Source organism: Rhinolophus ferrumequinum, chromosome 21, assembly GCF_004115265.2.
Source record: "Rhinolophus ferrumequinum isolate MPI-CBG mRhiFer1 chromosome 21, mRhiFer1_v1.p, whole genome shotgun sequence".
NCBI classification, from domain to species: Eukaryota; Metazoa; Chordata; class Mammalia; order Chiroptera; family Rhinolophidae; genus Rhinolophus; species Rhinolophus ferrumequinum.
In genome coordinates this window covers 18,462,404-18,482,725 of record NC_046304.1, presented here as the reverse complement: position 1 = coordinate 18,482,725, position 20,322 = coordinate 18,462,404, and the positions used below count along the sequence as shown (strand labels likewise).

General features: G+C 52.6%; 1 protein-coding gene across 1 annotated transcript in view; it reads right to left on the bottom strand.

Moving 5' to 3' along the window:
• Positions 1-5,365: 5,365 nt before the first annotated feature.
• LOC117013385 (unconventional myosin-XVIIIa) overlaps positions 5,366-20,322 on the bottom strand; it is an 82,947-nt gene continuing 67,990 nt past the window's right edge. The window contains 4 exon segments of the mRNA XM_033090482.1: positions 5,366-6,702; positions 13,873-13,995; positions 18,106-18,245; positions 18,609-18,794. Coding sequence (XP_032946373.1) covers positions 6,558-6,702; positions 13,873-13,995; positions 18,106-18,245; positions 18,609-18,794 — 594 coding nt within the window. The 3' untranslated portion in view covers positions 5,366-6,557.

Below are 20,322 nucleotides of genomic sequence, written 5' to 3'. Positions count from 1 at the left end.
CAGTATTCCTGTGGGAGCCAGAGCTGCCCTCATGCAAGGGTGCCAACTTGCAACTGATGCCATTCCTGTGAGAAATTTTACCTACCGTGTTTCCCCGAAAATAAGACTGAGTCTTACGTTAATTTTTGCTCCAAAAGACGTATTAGGGTGTGTTTTCAGGGGATGTCTTTTTTTTCACGTACAATAATCTACATTTATTCAAATACAGTCATGTCATCTTCTTCTGAAACATCGTCATAATGTACTAAATGTGTCCGTCTGGCTGACATCTTCACTGGGGCTTATTTTCAGGGTAGGTCTTATTTTTGGGGAAACATGCTATGAGGCCTGTTTCACCACATACAATTTTATATTTGCCTGGTTACCAGTCGTTGACCTGTCTTTCAAAGCCCTAATGTTTCTGAAGCTATTGGCTGCGTGTTCGTCATATCAAGATGTTCTTTTTTTAACTCCTTTTTAAAAAAGATTTTCCACTTTCAAATTCCCTAGTGTCCTCTCTTCCCCCAAATCCATTTGCTTCTTTTCCTAATCTAGTCAGATCACAGATGTGGCACAAAACATATCAAAATTTATTAAAATGTGGAAACTCTTCGACTCTTAAGCCACCTCAAATATAATTTGCCTGGATGGTGTCAAAACTTAATATCCTTTCTGAGGTTTTTTGGTTTAACTGTCATAGCTGACTTTTGATATCTAAAGCGAATTCTATCTGCACATTTAAGTATTCCCCTGGGAGATTTATGTCACTGTCTTCAATCGCAAAGCCCACATTCTTTTTGGAATCTCCCTTATATATGACCCATCACTGGGGTTTACACTACAGAAGACTCAATTTCTCTGTAAAATGTCTTCTAAACAAACCCAGCATCCTTGTTAATTCCAAAATGGCTATTGCTCTGGAAAGCACTCCTCTCAGATCAAATCCCAGAGAATGGTCTGGATGGTTCCGTTGTACTGTAATGAAACTAGACTGAGGTGAACAGAACTTAAAATATGCATTCTGGGCCATGTGGAAGTGTTATTCAGATTGTTGGCACAGTGTGTGTGAAGCACAAATGTGACAATGCATGCGCGATGCTCTGAAATTGTAAGTAGCAACACAAATTTCCCTCTAAAATTGCCAAGAACTGTTTCCTTCCTAAGGCCAGGCCTTGGTGGTTACAGGCACACAGCGATTTGAGATGAGCATGATGACAGCGATTGTTGTCCTTCCCGCCACTCCCTTTTTACTCTGACAAGGCCAGAGTCACCTGGTCAGTTGCTGGAACCAAGCTGAGGACCCTGCTAGGACAGACATCACCACTGAGCCTATTTCCTCACAGGGACAAGGACACTTCACAGAGTTGTGATAAAGGTTAAGTGAGATATGTAGGCAAAGTGTGTACTTACTGGGGACATAGTAAGTGCTCAACAAATGGGAACTCTTATCGGTTTTATTATCCTCTCCATCCCACTGATCACCAATGACACACCAGGAAGCCCCAGTCGCTGTGGCAGCCTCAGCTCCTGTCAAGGACTTCCAAGAGCCCTTTAAAAGGGCGGAAACAGTATTGAGGGGTTGCTGAAATTAGAGACGGTCCTCATGCCTCTGGAATCCTTAAAGGGCAACGCCAATGGGCTCCGCCCTGTCAACTGCTGAAGGACTTTTTAAGGAGCAGTGGCTTCCGGGGAGAGTGGGAAGAACCTACAGGCAGGGGCGGAGCCAGAGGCCCAGGTGGGGCCATGCAAAAAAGGTATGAATATGCGAATATGCTCCGGTTTCCCATCGGATGGGAGGGCGCCGGCTTGGACTGGCAGAGCCCTCGAGGAAAACGTAATGGACTTGAAGACGACCCGGAGGCGCAACCAGGCTCCCACAAACCTCGCGCTGGGAGAAGTTGTCCCTTCCCCAGTAGGGGGATCTCGCGGCCCCATTAGCACCGTCTGTCAGACTCTCGGGTTCCTTACCAAGGGTGATGAAGGGGTGGGGATGTTGGCAGCATTGAGGGGCTGTGTGGGCACAGAGTCCCAGAGAGCAGTTTCCAGGCTCTCTGCCTCACTTGGGGGAAAGGTGCTGACTCAGTTATTAGATGGCCACCAGCTGTAACCAGTTAGCCATTAGCTACTAACTGCCGTGGCTATGCTAGGGGGTTGGTTGGTTGGTGGATTGGTTGGCAGAGAAGAGGATGGTGGACTGCACATCGTGTGGAGCCTGCTTCTGTATCTCCAACCTAGCCGCCAGCGAGACTATAATGATATGAACCCCCTATCCATGGCTCCGTGGGTGTTCCTTTTTGGCCTCACCATATCCTGTGTTCTTGTGCTGGGAGCGGGAGCTGAGTCCCTGGCTCCCTCCCAACTTAGAAGCCAAAAGGTTCTTGCCAGCAATACCATCTTGTTTTACAGACAAGGAGGCCCAAGAGGTTAAGCCCCTTCTCCAAGGTGTCAATGCTAGCGGCAGAAGTGCTCAGTTTCGCAGGTTTTATTCACTTGTTTTTGTTTTGTTTTCACTAGTGCCAGGCGGGTGGACATCACTCTAGGTGAAAAAGCAACAGCCCCAAACGCCGCAAAACTTGGTGTTACCAAGGAAGCGTGGGACTGCCCACGAGACTGGAGGATTTGGAAAAGAACACTTCCTGGAGAAAGATGAAAGGAGTTGGGGGTGGCAGCCAGTAGCAGTTAGCAGGCAAGGATGAATTATTATAGACTGGTCTGGAATGTGTTGCTATGTAAAAGGTGATGAAGTGTTCCAGCTGCTCTGAGAACCAGCTCAGAAAAAATGAGAGGGGAACAGAAAGGATTAGGGTTAGATTTACGGGAGCACTTTCTCCCAGGGATGATAAAGGGGTACTTTATTCAGTGGCCGAGGAAGGCTGGGGACTCAACCCTCTCCCTCTCACTTCTGAGGCCCTTGGGAATCCATCTCCCTCCAGTCCCAAACAGGCCTGCTCGGTGGACAGCAATGAACGATTGACTTTGAAAAGTCCCCATCATTCAGGTAGGAGTTCCTTTCCCTGGATGGGCCTCCTGGGCTCTTTGCTGAGGGTGAGGACAGCAGACGTGCTGGCTCCAGGGCCCTGGGGGGAGAAGAAGCAGTCATGGCATCTCTTGCAACACGCTCCCTGCCAAATTGATTCAAATTGGCTTGGATATGAACATATGATTAAAGGAGCGGCGCGATTCATTTATCAGGAGAGATTAAAGAGCGGCATCTGCGCAGCCTAGCTGGGGGACAATTAAGGAGCAAATCGCTAAGTGTCTGTGCCACCAGGCATGGGGGCTGGGCGTGGGGGAAGGACAACTGGGATAATTTGCCAAGAGGACACAGGACAAAAGGAGGTAGTTTGGGGGTCACTGCTTGCTGCTGTTGTCTCTGAGCACAGACTGGGCACCTCACAGGGCTTTGGTCCTTGCTCATCCCTTTTATCCAGGAGTCAAAGCAATCCTGAGGGGCTGAGATTAGAGAGGAGGATCTAGCAAGGTGGCCTTGGGCCTGGCACAGGGACGGGTTTGCTGCCCGTTTTGTAGGCATCACATCTTAGGGAGCAGAGCTACCACAAGTGTACAGGTGAGGGCAGGAGCTTACAGAGTTCTGAAGGCACACCCAAAATGAAGATGGGCTTGGATATCCCGGCAGGCCCCTGGTGGGAGTTGGTGCTGAGGGGTTGCCTCCGTCCTAGCCTGGGTGGAGCCCAGCGCCCTGGTAGAGAAGCACTGGTCACGTGAGGGGATGTCTAGCTTCCTCAAGTAGCCTGCGGGGTTCCCTACCACCACCTGTGTCCCTGCCTCAAAGCCTTTGCTTAAGCTCTTCATTGTTCCCAGCACATCTGGCCCAGCCATATCTTCCTGTGGAAATGCTCTCCTTTGTTCAAGCCCAGATCAAAATACCAGTTCCTTTTAGTCCTCCCCAGTCCTCTCCTCTCTTCGCAGTGAAATGTCTCCCCCAATCAGATGCCTACAGCAAGTTCCCTGCCCTTCTCTTATGCCTCATGTAATTATTTCTACATGGGTCTTCTCTAGCCCTAATCTGCGAGCCCCTGGAGGACTAACACTATGACTTCCTCCTCTCTACTCCATCAAAGCTTGTGCATGTTAGTAGGTGCAGTGCATATATTGTGTCTAACTCCTCCAGTGGAATGTCTGCTTTATGAAGGAAGGGACCTTATCAGTCCCCAGCACTTAGGACAGTGTCTCGACCCTAGTGATGAAATCTTTGTTGATTGGATGAATAAATGAATAATAAGTTTTCTGACTTGAACAAAGCCCTCTGCCCCAGGCACGGCCATTGGAGATAGCTGTTGGACTTTCCAGTTAACCAGAGGCCTGAATCAGTGTGGGTGAAAAGAGCAGGGATCTTGTCTATGGTTGCCAGGGACTTTGTCATAACAGTTCCTGAAAACAGAAACCACACCAAGATATTTGAAAGCAGGAGTAAAAGATGTAAGTGACAGAACTGAACAGGAGGAGACGTAATTAAAAAAAAATAACAACTTCATTTTTACTACCTTCTCTATTCAACCTTGGGGAGCAGTCTGTGAAGTTTAAGATGGATCCATTTTACCCTTCTCTCCCACTCATTTTTGGGAGTGACTTTTCTCCCTCCTTCCCTTTCTGGACCTTGAGTGGCTGACATCACCAAAGCCTCAGCACTAGGGCTGTCATATTCTTTGCTGCCTACCTGCCCAAACCAGGGGAGCCTGATCGATCAGCTGTAAACACTTTCCGTGTGTAGGGATGATAACTGGTCACATTACCGCAGGTGGAAGAGGAGGAGTTGTTTGTTTCTAGCCCTTCTGCATGAACTGCCTCCCAGCTGTCACCGAGGGTACCAAGCGTGGATTGGGGCAGGAGGGCAGACTGAGCAGGGTAGAGAAGTCAGCGTTCCCAGCCTGTTCAGATTGCCCTGTGACCAATGGAGTTGGGGGCCAGAGAATGTTCTGCCAAGTTTTGATCAAAAAGTCATCTTTGAAATGACTAAAATTAAACTTCAAAAAAAAAAAATCTGATACAGAGGGGCTTGTATCTCTCTCTCTCAAAAAAAAAAAAAAAGCAGATAGGATCTCTGTAATGGGTGAGATTAAACAGAGGGACCCCAACATTTCCAAGTGGAGGCCCGGGGAGGACGAGGCGTGGAAGCTGCACCAACCTGAATTATAATCCATTGGCTCTTAAAGTAAAGGCGGGATTTGTTTCTCTTGACCAATCCTCTCATCCCACTACCTCTGCCTGCCTCAAATGACCTGTCAATGCTGAGTGGCAATGGTCTGATGTGGGAACAGACCAGGGCAAGTCCTCCAGGTCCCCACCAGAATCCTGACTCTGCTCCCCGGTGACCACCCTGGACTTTATTTGAGCCTGAAGGAACAGGAGGAAAATTGGCAGAACCAGGAGGAAAAGAACATTTATTTCCATACATCAGGTAATCAGGGAAGAGAGAGCACAGCCCAATGAGTACAAACCAATTGCAGGAGAGGAGGGGACAGCAGATGGGAGCAGCACCAGGCACTGCCCTTGGGCCCCCAAATCTGGTGGTGATCACGGGATGACCTTTAGGGTGTGGGCTGGGGCTGTCAGGCCGAATGTTGTCATGTCTGAGCTAAGTGTCTGTGTGGGGGCAGGGCAATTGGAAGAACAAAAATGACTCAGGCTCAGGACACAGGGTGAGGACTCGTGTCTAATACACATTAGTACTGACCCAAACTTCTGTCTTCAATTTTTCTGATCACAAGCCCTTAACCCAAGGCCTTCCCTCTCAAGTTGAGCTTATGGTCCGGGCAACTCGGACAGAGGGGGAGGGCGGCAGTGCTTGGATAGACCCGGAATTGGTGTAGGTGGAATGAGTTTACTCTTAAATAGGTCATTGCACTTAACACGCTGACGAGCCGAAGAGGGGTGGGGGGCTGAATGTTCCAGTTAGTACGTATGCACCCTGTCTGTGTAGGCTTGCTCAACCCAAACCCAGAAGCACCTGGACCCAGCTCTGCTCACCCATCTCTCCAGCTGCACAGAAAAAGTGAACATGGAGATGAAATTCCCCTAGTCATTCTGGGGCCCCAGCTGCCACCACAGCCCCTCCCACTCTCAGGGATGCAGCTGCGATGGAGAGGTTGGGTATTTAAATTAAAAAGTAAAAAGACAGCAGGCACTGAGAAGAGAAAGCCCTCACCCCAAGCCAAGGGGAAGGAATTGCTGTTCCCGCCCCCACCTCCTCCCTATGGACCCAGCAACCTAGAATGTCCCAGTAGGCAATCTGTCCACTGTCCCTGAGCAGAGGGCTGAGATGGAGGTCAACTTGCTGGCTCCATGCAGTGCCAAGCCACCTGCCACTGCCCACAGTGGCCCAAGGTGGAAGCCAAGAGTACGGCATTTTGGAGGCGGGAGCAAAAAGTTCTCTTTTCAGAAACTCCTCTTCCCCCACCTCTTCCGTGTGGAGACATCAGACCCCAGAGCTTGGAAAGCCCCCTGACCCAAGAGGGTCAGGTGATTCCCTTGCAGATCAGCAGTCAGGTGGGGAGAGCTGCAGCCCGCCGTTTCCTGGGAGAGGCGCTGTGGCAGCAGTAGCCCATAGGGTGGGAGGGCTACGCGTTGGTCTCCGCTGGCTTGGCCTCTGCGTCGCTGTCACTCAGATAGTTGTGGGAGTGTTGGGGCCTGGAGGTGCTGTCCAGAGGGTCGTGCTCCTCATCTGACCGGTCAGGGGCAAGGGACTTCCAGTAGCTGGTGGGGCTGCAGGGAGAGAGGAATGAGGTCACAGAGGAATGACATTCCTCACTTGCAGCATCAGAGCCTGGGAGGCCCCCCAAAGCCCGGTCATAGCATTCCCCAAAAGCCACAAATTGAGAAGTAAAAACCTTCCCTGGCTTCCTCAGAAGATACTCAGAGTAATAAGTTTGTTTTGACTGAAAACTTGCAAACCTCTGAGGAAAGTGATGTATATTGTTGAGTCTCAGACTTGAACGTGCCTCAGAACCAGTTGCAGATTCCTGGGTCCTTTCCCTGAGAAATCCTGATTTGCTAGCTCTTGGGTGGAAGCTAAGAATTCTGCATTTTAAACTCCCCTCCCAGAAGATTCTGACGCAGGCAATCCATGGACCACACTGATACAGAGAGTGGAGGTCTGGTGATGACATGACAACAACTTGTCTAAGCTAAAGTTATTCCTAAAGAGTCCTTCTGAGAAGGAGGGCCCTTCCCACTGAAGACTCCCAGATCTGAATCCTTTCTCCTCGTCAGGTTTTCCTAAGGCCTGTGAGAATTTCGACCCTTGGCCATGACGTCATCTACTCACCACAAGGAATGGAGACCCAGCAGGAAGGAGCAGTTTTAGGGGGGCATAGTGATACCTTTCTTGGTACCATAACCTAACCTCCGAGTTTTCATCAGGCCACGGAGAGCCTCCAGCTATCGCCCCACCAAGACGTGGGGCAGCATTCCGCCTGGGGGGAGCAGGCTCATGGCATCGAGCAAGGATGGATCCTCATCTTCCAGCCCCAGTCACCTCTTTTCACCTGCTCCCATCCCTTCCTCCTCCTCCACCTCCACCTCCACCGCCTCTGCCAGTTCAAGTACACTATAATTTCAACACCCTTGGAGAAAATGCAGCCCAGAATGGCTTCACCGCTGCCAGTGCCCTGCACTCCGCGGGTTCCTAACCAGTGCTTCCAGGGACACAGCCCTACTTCCAGGTCCCAAAGAGCTTCCACTGGGATAACAGAATTCCACAGCTATTCTGTGATACTGCTGCCTACAATACTGATTTAAGAATCTGAGGAGGAAGGGTCCTTGTTTACTAGCCCATTCAAAGTTCTTTTATCCCCAAACCCCAAAGCAGAGGAAACAGGGTTCTGCAAAGAAAGAATCACATCCTTAGCTTTTCCAACTATGTTGAAGAAAGGATTCCGACATCGAGTACTTCTTGCGTGTGACGCTCTCTTAGGCACGCTGGGTATTCTCTCCTGTTCTTCACAATAACCCTATGAAATGTCATGAGGAAGCTGGTTCAAAGGACGGAGCATCTTGCCCAAGGTCACACAGCCAGTGTGTAAATTCGAACCTGGGACTCTTAGATCTCACAGCCTCTAGATGACTCCACCTTGCCGCTAGATTGGGTGACCCATGGAGAAAACAAGACCGCACCTGAATTCTCCCTGCTGGCCTGGGTGAGAGCCCAGCAGGTGTGAAAAGATAGGTCTCTTTCTCTCTCTCCCTGGGGAGAAGGAACAGCCTGATAAAATACATGTTCAATTATGCAAAATGGTTCAGGAATGGGGCAGTCTGGTTAATAGTTATCGTATTTCTCATGAATGAATTACCATTTTTAAAGGAATCAGAATAGCACCAAACGCATTTAACACAAACTACACTGAACATAAATGAGTCTTACTTTGATGGGCCAAAGGCACTTAAGGATTCTGGGGTGTCTCAGGGACAAAATTATAAAACTCAACGATGACTATGCAACACAGAAAAAATTGGGGTTATTTTGGCTTTTGGGTTGTTTGAATTTTAAATTAGTGGGAGCTTGGTTTTATTTTTCTAGACAGAATTTCTGGGTATCCAGTAGGAAGGTCTGCTGTTAGGCAAAGGAAGGAACTGGCTTTGTGGAAAGATAAGTGGGGTTATTTTGTGGGCAGAGGAGGGTGAGGTAGATGCTAGGGCCAGACCCGGATGCAAATGGGGCAGTGCTGGAGTGCCTGGGGTGCTCCTTTCCACTCTTGCACCTCTTAGAATGGGGCTTCAGGCCCCGCTCCCACATTCCTGTACTAGCCAGACAGACATTTGGATAAATGACAGCCGGATTTCCACACTGTTCCATCTGGATGCTGAGCAGCGGCAGAGCCAGCGGGGAGGGGTAGGTAACTCCATGCCTCTCTCCCTTGCTCTGTGAAGCCCCAAGATCCCCTTGCTTCTACTTTGGGTGCTCTTTAGCTCGTCTCCTTCGAGGATTCTACCGCCACAGCTGTCAGAGAGCCAAGAGCAGGCAGCTAACCCCCTCCCCAGGGCAAGAGTCAGGGCTGGCAATTTGAACGTTTTAACCAAATTGTTTAAAAAGCTTTCCTCCCCAAAAGCTAGTGTCTCCTGTTCAACGCTGTCACAAACAATTTGGCACACAAGCTAATTCCCACTGGGCGAGCCAAGGGTGGCAGCCCCCTCCCCTCCTTAGCTACGGATGGGTTCGTGTTCTGAATTCTCATTGGTTCCCATCACCAGATGGGAAGCTAAGCCACCACCCCACCCCCGCTCCCACTCTTGGCAGTTTATCCACCCAAAGCCTGTCCACGCCGAGTCCAACTAGGTCCGCCCTCCCCTGGCCCTTGTCTCGCCGGCTCCTTATTGGTTGACTAGTTTCTGGTTCGGTGCCCACTCTCCTCGCAGTGAATCCAATCCTTCTTGGAGGTGGTGGTGTGTAGGGTTTCAGGGCTATTCCTGTTTTCCTGATGGACAGGAGGAACGTGCTGCTGGCTAAGGGAAGAAACAGGCTTTATGTGTTTTTGTTCTTGCTGGTTGTGAGGTCAAGCGGGACGATGGGCTAAGGGCACTGGGGTCTGAAATCCACCAGCTGCCAATCAGTGTGGGATGGACTGGCTAGGCCCATGTCTCCCTCTTCAGGTAGGGGTGCAGTGCTCAGGAGGGCCTGGCCCTCTCTGCTGTCCACGCCTCCCCCCATGGTCCATCACCTGATTGGTTCCCTACACTGGGACAGCAGGTTACTCAGCAGGGCTGCTGACGGGGTGCTGAGGTGGTAGACACGTACTATGATCCCTGTCTGTTCTCACTATGGAGCTGACGATGGCTCCCTAGTGCAACTGAGATGCCTCCTGCTCTCCCCAGAACACCTGCAACCATCTGCCACGTGGGGGAAGAGACAGACCAGTGTTGAGCCCAGGGGCCTGATTTCAGAGCAGCTCAAGCCCAAGGAATGAGTTGGCCACGAGCCCGGTCAGGGTTAAAGTTCCATTTCCCCCATCCTATCCCCCCAATCCCATCCCACCACCCATCTCCAAATAGCCTTGGGTATTATTCACTTCCACTTGATCCATTCTGTAAAACATAACTGGTCCCTTTAGTATAAAGGGGACAAAGTCAGTGTAATTGTCCGGCTGCTCTACTGCACAAGAAGCCCACAAGCATGCGACAGGTTCGTGTTAGTTCATGCATCTAGGGAAAAACGCCTGTGCCCCAGGGGGCTTGCTCTGGGGTCATACCTCCTGGGAAGCAGCAAGCTTACCTTGGGAGGGTAGCATGCTGGAAACAGCTTCACATAACCAGCGTAATCCAAATGTCACCACCCGCCAGGGAAACTGGCAACAATGGGGTTCCAATGAGTCAGTCTCTGCCTTTCTTCTGAGGCAGGGATGTGGGCACCCCTTTCGGGCCTAACTGCTAGGTCTCCCTCCCTACAGGGAAAAAGCTGGGGGAGGCTGGAAAGCCAGGAGGGGGCTGTCACTCAGCAGCTGCTAATTTCTATTCATTAAAACTTTACAAGATGAGCTGAGATGAGGTGACGCCCATGTGTGGGCTTCAGGTGGGAGGGGTGGGGAGGGAGTCGGGCATCTCCGGGTCTGCTGTAGGGTGCAGTGCTGTGGGGGTGGCATCCCTGTGAGCCTTGCCTCTTAGGCTTGAGATCCATGCCAGGGAGGAAGGTGGCATTGCAGGGCAGGAGGAAAGCTGAGCAAAAGGCCCTATAACAGTTGGTGGCCACTGTACACCAGGGGGTCAGCGAGGGCCCTTCACAGGCTCAGCCTGTTGGGGTGATGGAAAAGAGCGCCCATCTGGGTGCTGCCAGGTGTACACAGGAAACATTTTGCCCCTGTGCTCTGCCTTGGGCTATATGGAGGAGTGGTTAAGGGCGAGTTGAATAGACTCCATTCAGATCCTGGCAATATCACTTTCCAACTGTGTGACCTTGGCAAGTGACTTAACCTCCCTGAGCCTCAGCTTCCTCGTCTATAAAATGGGGCTAATCAGACCTTTGTTATGGGGTGTGAGGATTAAGTGAATGAAGCGTGGCAAGTATCCAGGGGGTTCTTGGCCCAGAGTAAGGACTTGATTAGCGGGAGCTGTGAGTGACAGCATCAGTGAATTCAGCTGCCTGGGCTCAGGGCTCCAAATAACGAACCAGCTTGGCTGGCCCCTGCTCTCTGAGGTGCCAGGAGGCTCTCGGAGGCCAGGCCTGCCCAAGAGGAATGCAGGAGGGGCCTAGGTGGTGGCAGGTGGGGCAAGAGCACGTTAGTTCACACTGAGTGGCACACCATGCTGCACTCCACACAGGTGCCACCTACTGCACTAGTCGCTCTCAGGCCGGTACAGGTACCGCATCACCAGGCTGTCCACCTCTTTCTTACGCTTCTTCTCCTCCTTCCGAGATGGCCGGCGTGCCTGCCCAGACTCCTCCTTTTCTGCAGCTGGGCCCTTCTTCACGCTGGAGCGGCTGTGGACTGAGACGGTAGAGCTACTGGATGTTGATGAGGATTCGGACTCTGTCTCTGTTCTCTTTCTTCTCGATTTGGACTTCTTCTTGCCCTTTCGAGAGCGCCCCTTCTTCCGCCGCTTGTGCTCTGAGGAATCTTCAGAGCTGGAGCTGGAACTGGAGCTGGAGCTGCTTCTCCTCTTGCTCCGGTTCTTCCGATGGCTGCGGGACCGGGACCGAGAGACATCAGCAGCAGAGGCTGAACGGCGGATGCTGGTGCCCCGCTCTGGGGGGTCCAGTTGGGCACTGCGGGCACTCTGGATGCTCTTCCGGTCATCCTCCTCGGAGTTGGGCTCCAGGCTGCTCCGCTGAAACGGGACAGGCTTGTAGCTCAAGACCTCATTGATGGCAGCCTCCAGGTCCGGGTCCAGGTAAGAGTGACGGCTGACAGGGCGGACACTGGAGCCAAGAGGCTCATCCGTGGCAGAGGCTGAGACGCGTGGCTGGGGTGGCACTGACAGACTGCGGGCCAGCGATGGGTGGCTATACTGGGAGTGGGCCTCACTCAAAGCCACACTGGCTCCATCATCCCACTCATCCAGGCAGCCCTGGCCCAGGGACAGGCGGGAGTCAGGGCTCTCCCGGCCTAGGCCAGACGCCCGGCTCAAGGAAGGGCTGAGGGTCCTCGAAAGGCTGTCGAGCCGGGAGGTGCTGCGACGAGAACTGGGTGAGCCCGACAGCGAGAAGCTCATGAAAGAACGGGCCCCATCTTCACCTGAGCCATGCCGTGTGGCAGAGGAGGCCCGGCTGACAGGTGCAGAGACAGCTGAGGCCCGGTCAAAGTCTGAGCCCCACCGCTTCTCCAGCCCCCGGCCAACACGGCTCCCAACCTCGGAGAAGATGGAGCCACGTTCCTCTGTCTCCTCAGACTTCTTGCCCTGGCCTGGCTCCTCCCTGGGGCTCAGGCGGGCTTTGCGGGGGGGCCTCTCTGGGGAGGCTGCCTGCTCGCTCAGGGTGGTGAAGAGCGAATCCGTGTCCCCTGTGCCCCCGATGGAGTCCTTCAGGATGAGCCTCTTCCGGTAGCTCAGGGAGCTCAGTGTGGAGGCTGGCCTCTCCTCCACCCCCTTGCCCTCTTTCCCCTCCTTCCCGAGGGTGCTGAGGGCCGTTCTGAGGGAGGAGGTGAGGCCAGGGAGGAGAGAACCAGTAGTGGATTGGGGTAGCAAAGAGAGAATGAGAGAGAAAGAGAGGAACAAGCATTAAACCTAGAGAATAAAGGCACAGGGGGAGGGAGGAGAAAGGAAAAGGAGGAGGAGAAATCGGCAGCAGCCCTGGCAAAGTGGCGGTGAGAGCGTCGGAGGAAATGAAGCAAAATAATTTGCGTCAGTGAAAATAGCTTCATGGAGAATGTCATGTAAATTAGACTATTGTTCTATTTCATCACTTTTCCCCCTCTAAAACGTTTAGTTCAATTTATTTCATTGTCAACTACCTGGAGCCTCGTGCCACGCCGTGGTGAACGGCAGTGGGGCGGGGAAGGTGGCATTATCTTCAATAACAAAATGTGGTTCGGCCGAATAAATTAAACCAATTAGAGGGGGCTGCTGGGTGTTTGTGGTGTGGGGCTGGACTTGGGAAGGGACCTCAGGAGAGTTGGAGAAGAAGAGGGATTACTTTTTCCACCTAGCCCACCTGCTGGCTCTGGGAAGGGGTGAGGAAGGGTGTGCCCTGGCGGATGAGGATGGGTCTGAGTGGGGGAGAAACCTGGAGCCAGCAGGGAAGCGGCCACAGGAGGGGTGGGAGCAGAGAACTGCTCTCCCTTCCTGCTGCCATGCTGGCTGGTAGGTGACGGATGGGGAAGGTGGAGCTCTGGATTCCAGGGGTAGCTGTCTGTGTGATCAGAAGACTGACTGGGCTGGAAAATATGGGAGCAAGCGGCCCTGCCATGGGTACGAGCAGGAAGCGTGGGAGGGCAGGGAAAAGATTAGAGGAAGGAGAGACTTGGCATAGAAAGCTGGAAGTGTGTCTGTCGCTGTGATGGGAGTCAGGGGAAGTGGTGCCTTTTCTGCAGCTATTCCTGTGACGCCCTCAGAGAAGCACAGCTGGCTTGCGCCGGCTCCGTCCAGGGCTGTGGGATCCAGAGGTCCCTTGTGCCCCATCCTCGTCTTGATTCCAAACTATCAGGTAGTTCAGTCCACATTCATTGAAGGAATAAGTGGGGATGAAGTTAAATCTACCTCAAACCAAAGCGCTGAGCCTGGTAGGGCCACATTACCTGGGAAGGATAAGGGCACTGCAGACCCTGGCTAAGAAGAAACCAAGCCTACTGGGCTCATTCTACCTGCTGGGGGCTCACCAGGGCCCCTTCCACACATGCCACGCCAGACACACAGGTGGCGTGAGGCCTGTCCGCTTGGGATGAAGGCACTGCTCATCAATCCCTGGGGCAGGAGGTGGCTTTTCCTCCTAGCTCAAGGGCACATGCTCACCTGGAACTCTTCAAGCTGCCATCATCGGAAGCCGCCTTGGAAGGCCCCTTGTTTTTGGACAACCATGACTTGACCCCGTCGACCCGGTCCTCCAGCTCTGAGTCCACATCTGAGTCCCCCTCGCTGTGGGATGAGGAGCAGAAGGGTAGGCGAGGCTGGGGAAGAGGTGCTCACCTGCTGCCCAGGCGGCAGTGCTGAGTTGGCAGCAGGTCTTAGGCAGGGGCGGGATGCGGGGTGGCATGCGCATCAGTGAGTCAGGAAGGAGAACGAGAGAGGTTAGACGGAGTACACTGTTCACGAGGACCCTGTCCCCACTCAGGAGGCCACGGTGACAGCCACCAAGACGACCCTGAGGAGCAGAGGTACCTCCCATTCCTCTTGGTATGACAGGCTGCTGTTCAGCCAACCAACACAAATGAGAATGACAAGGAGACCATCCATTCATCAATTATACCTAAATGGCTCTTGGTTACAAAGAGGAGTCCTGGGCCCTCCAGCTACTCCCTGAGGCCTGTTTTGCTATTTCTTTGCTCAATCCCCAAAATGTGGCTACAGCTGCTGCCATTTTCCATGCCTTCATTGCAAGAGCTGGGCTCCTGGCTATGGCGCAGAAAAGAGAAGGGCTTCATTATGACTTTAAGTTAGCTTGAAACTGGAGCCTCCTCAGCTAATGGCAACGCCAAACTGGGCACTACCTTCCATATCCCAGACCCACCCTGCGACTGCCCTGGCCTTTAAGAAAGAGAGAAAGGAAAAGGAAGGGGCAGCAGCATTTCTCAGGGAGCTGGCAACAGCTTCAGGATTCAAATTGCATCTTGGAGACCCCGTCGTGCCCAGAAAGTCCCAGACAAAGGGCTTTGTCTCTCCAAGACTCCTCTTCCTTCCCTCAGACAGCCTCCAGCTCTTGCTCCCCAGTACTTCTTGTGGCCAACTGGCCTGAGCCCTCTCAACTTGTAGGAAAGCCCAAAGGAGTCAAATTCTGAGTCTGGAGTCATAGTGACACACTCACAAACATCAGGGGCTTGGAAACGCTTCTGAGTGAGAACGCTTCTAGAATTCTGCAAAATGTCTGCTCACCACGTTCCCCTGCTACGGATATGCTAGGATTTCTCCTTGATATAAATTTCCTTTCATCTGTGTCAACAGGAGCAGCCCTGTTCCTGAATTATGTTCCTGAATAAATAGCCACACAAGCGTGTGTGTGTGTGTGTGTGTGTGTGTGTGTGCATGCATGCGTGTACACACACACACACACACACACACACACACACACACAGAAAAAATCACCAGACTCTGTTCTGGGAACTGTGAGAGAGCACAATTCATGGGGAGGGGAATAAAAAGGCACATTTTATCGGCTTCTGTCAAACACAGAGTTATAACAAAGACGAGGCCGGCTGATGCCCCAGGTGAACAGGAGTTTAGCAGATAGCCCCGAAACAGCTAATGCAAGCCCCATGCCCATCCAAGCCCAGCAGATTTACTACGGTGCCCGGGCCCCATGGAATGCCAATACCACCTGATTTATACACCCGTGCAAAAATCCTCCTCCTCTAGCTTTGGAGCCTGTAATTTATCACTGCCGTTCATAACCATATTGATTGCCTTTAGAAAGGAGGTGCTGTATGCATCACAAAATCTATGTCTACATGTTAAAAGCGTTTCTGTATAAATCTCCCTTAATACCGCGCTGTTTACTGCTTTCATTAAGGTTATGGCAATAACAACTGTATCTCTAAGTAAATCGAAACATTATTTTTCTGCCCGCCTTAGCATGCTCGCTCAATAACTTGGAGCTGGGGCCCAGAGCTGCTGAGGAAGGAGCCACGTCACCCACATCTCCTCTCTGCCCTCAGCGGGAACCTGGCTTGGATTGCACACCTAGTGCGCCTGCGTGAGTACACGCTGGTGTGTGTGTGTGTGTGTGTGCACCCATGTGCTACGCCTGGCAATGATTTAGAATATGATCTTAAATGCGCATTTTATCAGTCCTTGAAGCTCCTACCGCCCAAGAATGGCAGGGCTGGAACACACATGGGACAGACAGTCATGGGCCCAGAATACGAATTTTCCTCCTTACATTCGGAGCAACGAATGGCTTGAGAAGCTGGCCTGCCTGCCTGCCCTCGCCTTCCCTTTAGTTTCAAGCATATAGATGACGTGTGGGTTCTTTTCCTTAAATAATCAGGCCCGTAAACAAACTCCAGGGGCAGGGAGGCTCAGGGGGCAGTTGAAATTTTAAATGGTTGGTATTAAACCTCGCGTCAAATACAATTTATGTCCAGGCTCATGTGCTATTAGTTAACTGGGAGCCGAATCGCGGGGGAACAAACAAACGGAGACAGAATGGCGGGGGATATTAATTGTGTGTGACAACCAGGCTCCAGCGGCCCTCTATCACTGTTACACACTATTACATTTATCATTAGCTCTCACAGAGTCCTTTGTGTTGCCGCCAGCCCATCCTGGCCAGGAGAGGAGGCCTGCCAGGCGAGAGAGAGTGGGGGGAGGAAACTCAACGTCATGCTAAAAAAACAGTCTCCCCCAAACAGTCCTGTCGAAGTTGACGGAGGATCGCCCTGATCTGCCTGAAGGCCTTGCACATCAGCACCAGCTGTCCAGCTCCCACCCAGAAAGAAGGACACGATGACAGGGGTGGATTTACTGGGCTGCCTGCCATGTGACAGATAGCACTAGCTCAACGCCCAAGGGCCTCCCTCTGTCCAAGGTGCCCACGGGGAGTAAAGTAAACACATCTGGCTGTGTTCCTTTCCCCTGCCACAGCAGAGAAGCCAGTGATTAGCTGCCTGAATGCTTTCTCCAAACAAGGGACGGCTAGATGCCCCTCACCTTCTACCTTTGTCGGCCAAAAGGTGGCAGACCTTTCAAAATGAAACATATCTGCTTCTGCAGGCAACTCAAGTTCCCCAGCGGCTCCAGGATGTGGCTACATCCATCCCAAACAGACTTTTCCCCCAGAGAAATAAGCCAGGGAGGCAGCTACACTTGGTTTCTGAGGGAGGAGCGGGGCTGGAGCTCAGGAAGGCGACTGTGGGTACCATCGACTGTGGCTGAGCTCTCCTTTCAGACGGAGCCCCCATCCTGCCCACCAAGGGCCCGAGGGCCAGCCTGAGCCTTCTTAGGGGAGAGCACCACGTTGCCTGCCCTCTCCCTCTGACGCAGAGCCCAGCCTGTCATCCTGCCTTTCCTTAGGACAGAGGCAACGGTGTTAGTGTGAGAACCTAGTGTGAGATGCGAGAGGCTCCGTGTTGCCATGCGGCATGCAGCGGGCGGGGTGGTAGGCCAGTGTTAGGGGCGGTTAGACACCACGCTGGGGGGGCAGAGAGCGCGTGCGCTCCAGTCCTCACGGTTTATTCTTTCTTTTCTGATACTTTGTCACCATGTCCTGCAAACTGGAAACAGAAAGAAAATGGTGGGCAAGGGGGCCAGACAGAGGATAACAAAATCAGCGGACACACCAAGGCGGACCTCTCAGCTGAGGACTCCTCTTTCCTCAGCAAGCGATGGCTCTGGCGGATGGGGACCAGGTGGCGGGATGTGACAGTACTGTCCTCAGGGGAGGTCCAGGCCACCGAGGGAACCTTTCCCCTGCCCCCACAGAGCAGGCTTCCTGGGATCTGCCTGCAGGATGGGGCCCTGGCCCTCATGGCAGAAGCAGGCAGGTCTGGGGGGTCTGCCCAGGGCAGCCTTGGGAGTTTCTCCAGGGCCTGACCACCCCCACACTACACACACCTCCTACTATTGGTCTGCCGGCTTCATGACTTCTCCTTCGCCTAAGACTACAAATCTCTCTCTCTCTCCTAAACCATTCCCTGGATAGGTTTTATGAGAGAAAATCTCTGGTATGGTAACAAGGCACCATGGCCCTTAAATCTCTGCTCTCCCCAGAGTGGGGCAGGCGCCATCGGAAATGCAGCTAAATGGGGAAATAACTCATCTTCAACAGGCAGAGCTGGAGAGCCAGGTCCCGGGGAGACCTAGGGAGGGAGGACAGCGAGGAAGAGGGGAGGAGTCTCACCCAGCCAGCACCTGTTCTGCTTTCAGCTGCTACAGGACAGGTCCATGCCAGGGTCTGGCAACAAGGGGGGGAAGGGAGGCTGGTGGCTCAGTGATGGGGAGACAGAGGTTGCATCTGTTCTACCTGGTAGCCTGGTCCAGAGGCAGTCAAGAGAGCGTCTGTGCCAGCTGCAGCTGCCCTAGAGGTCCTCTCACCTGTTGATGAGGTCCTCATTCTCATCGCTTTCCATCTCATCTTCAATGGCAGCCTGCAGGTCCCCGATGCGCTTGAACGCCAGTTTTAGATCGGCCTGCAGGCTCTGGTTAGCAGCTTCCAGACTCTCCAGATCCATCTCCTAGAAGGGAGAATGGGCAGTCCAATTCACATGAGGGTTAGTCTCTCCGCCGGCTGCCCCAGAAAAATTCTACTTCAAGGCTCTCCCAACCAGACAGGATCTACATGAGTGCAAGCCTGCCGAGCTTTCTTGTACTTGGGTGTTGCTGGGCTTTTGGGCCTAGCCTGCCCTGATGGAGACTCCAGCACCACCCATGGCCCCTGGCCTGCCTTCAGGGCTTCCTGCATTGTCCTCTTGTCGTGTCCTCTTGTCTCCAATTCTCTAAACCACAGTTTCTTTGAAGCCTACCCTGCACCCTAGCCCAGGGGTGGGGTGTGTACTTAGCAGCTACCAGCTTGGGGCCCCAGGGCTGCGGTGTATTACCAGTTCGTGTTTCTTGCGGCTTGCCTCGGCCTCCTTCCTGGCCAGCTCGCCCATCTCCTCCTTGGTGTCCCGGAGCTGCCGCTGTAGCCTCTTGTTCTGCTCCTTCTCCCGGTTCTCAGCTGCTGTACGCTGATCCCGCTCCTCAGTCAGCTTCTCCATGTTCTCCTTGAGCCGGCTGGCCAGGCTCTGGACAGGGAGTTGGGAAGAAGGGCCCATCAGCCAGGAAGAGAGAGAGGTGTGGAGGAGCTGTGGAGTCGGGAGGCCTGGGCTCCAGCTCCAGCCCCACCACTCACTGGTAGGTGGGCAAGCAACTAAAGCTCTCTGAGGTGGCTTCCTTTGCCTTTCTGTAAAATGGGAGAATAATACCAGGGGTCTGTTAAGGACTGAATAAGGCAAAGTATGTGGAGACAGTCTGGAAGCTGAAAGGTGCTAGTATTATCATTATCATTACCAAGGTTGGAGGAGTGCTCTGGCTACAGCCTGGACCTGTCCATAGGGGTACCTCATGTGGGGCCTCCACGGGCAGCAGGGCTTCCCCTCAGAGACGCCGAACCCAGAAGCTCCAAAAGCTAGATCTTAAGCTCAGAGGTAAATGGCTTTACTGAGAGTTCCCGGATCAGGGGGAGACTCAACAGTCATCATATTCCTAGCACCAAGCCATCTCTCTACGCCTGATGAATGTCTCTTCCCCCAGAAACGTGAAAACATTTTCCCCTGCTGGGCTATAGGATGAGCCAATGACCTGGAGATGGGGCAGAGTGTGACGGTAGGATCCTGCTTCTGGTTCTAATCCTGGTTCTACTACTAACTGCCCGTGGTTCTACCACCTCTCAGCCCCCCAGTCTCTGGGTCTCTAAAAAAACAGCACCAGGCTACATGATCTCAAGGGCCACTTGTGTTTAATATTCTGTACATCTAAACCACAATACTGCCTTTGTAAGCAGAAGGAAAAATGAGAGCTAGACCTGAGGAAAGGGACTGGCGCCTGTGAGAAAAGGAGGTATGTGTAGCCGATCTGCCCTACAGCCACCAGACCAATGGCCTTTTCTGCCCCTGGAGAGCTTTGTGACCTTAGGCAACCTACTTAACCCTTCCGGCATGTAAAATGGGGATCAAACTATTACCAAGGCAGAACGTGAAATTATTAAATCTCCTCTCTCTCTAGCTCTCCTGAGGACTGTAATCCCGTGTTGGGAGGTTCAGCCATACGCTCTTCCGAGGTCAAGGGTATTCGTGCCCTCCAGAAGTCCACTGCCAGCCCCACAGCTGCCTATTTCCATCCCGACCCTCGTGACTGCTCCACAGACGAGGAGTTAATCGGGGGGCAGGGATGCTTCTCAGCACCCACACTCATGATCATAGTTCTTGTGGAGAACTATCAGTGCTTAGACACATGTCTACAAGCTCAAGAAGGACAACAACTTAAAAGCAGGGTGAGAGGGTTGTAAACCCGGAGACAGAATCCTGCCTGCCTCTTTCCTCCTACCTGACCTGCTAGAAAGGGAGGGGCTGGAGTATGCTGGCTTCGGGAGACTGAACAGAAAAGTCTGAATTTGGAGTATGGAGATTACAGCTGAGAGGAAGGAGGGATAAAAAGAGGAGAAAAGAGGTCAACAGAGAGAAAAGAGGGGTAGAAGGGGAAAGAATGAAAAGTGGAGGCGAGGAGGACTGGGAGGGGGAGAAGGGAAGGAACAGGGAGAGGGTAAGAAAGGGG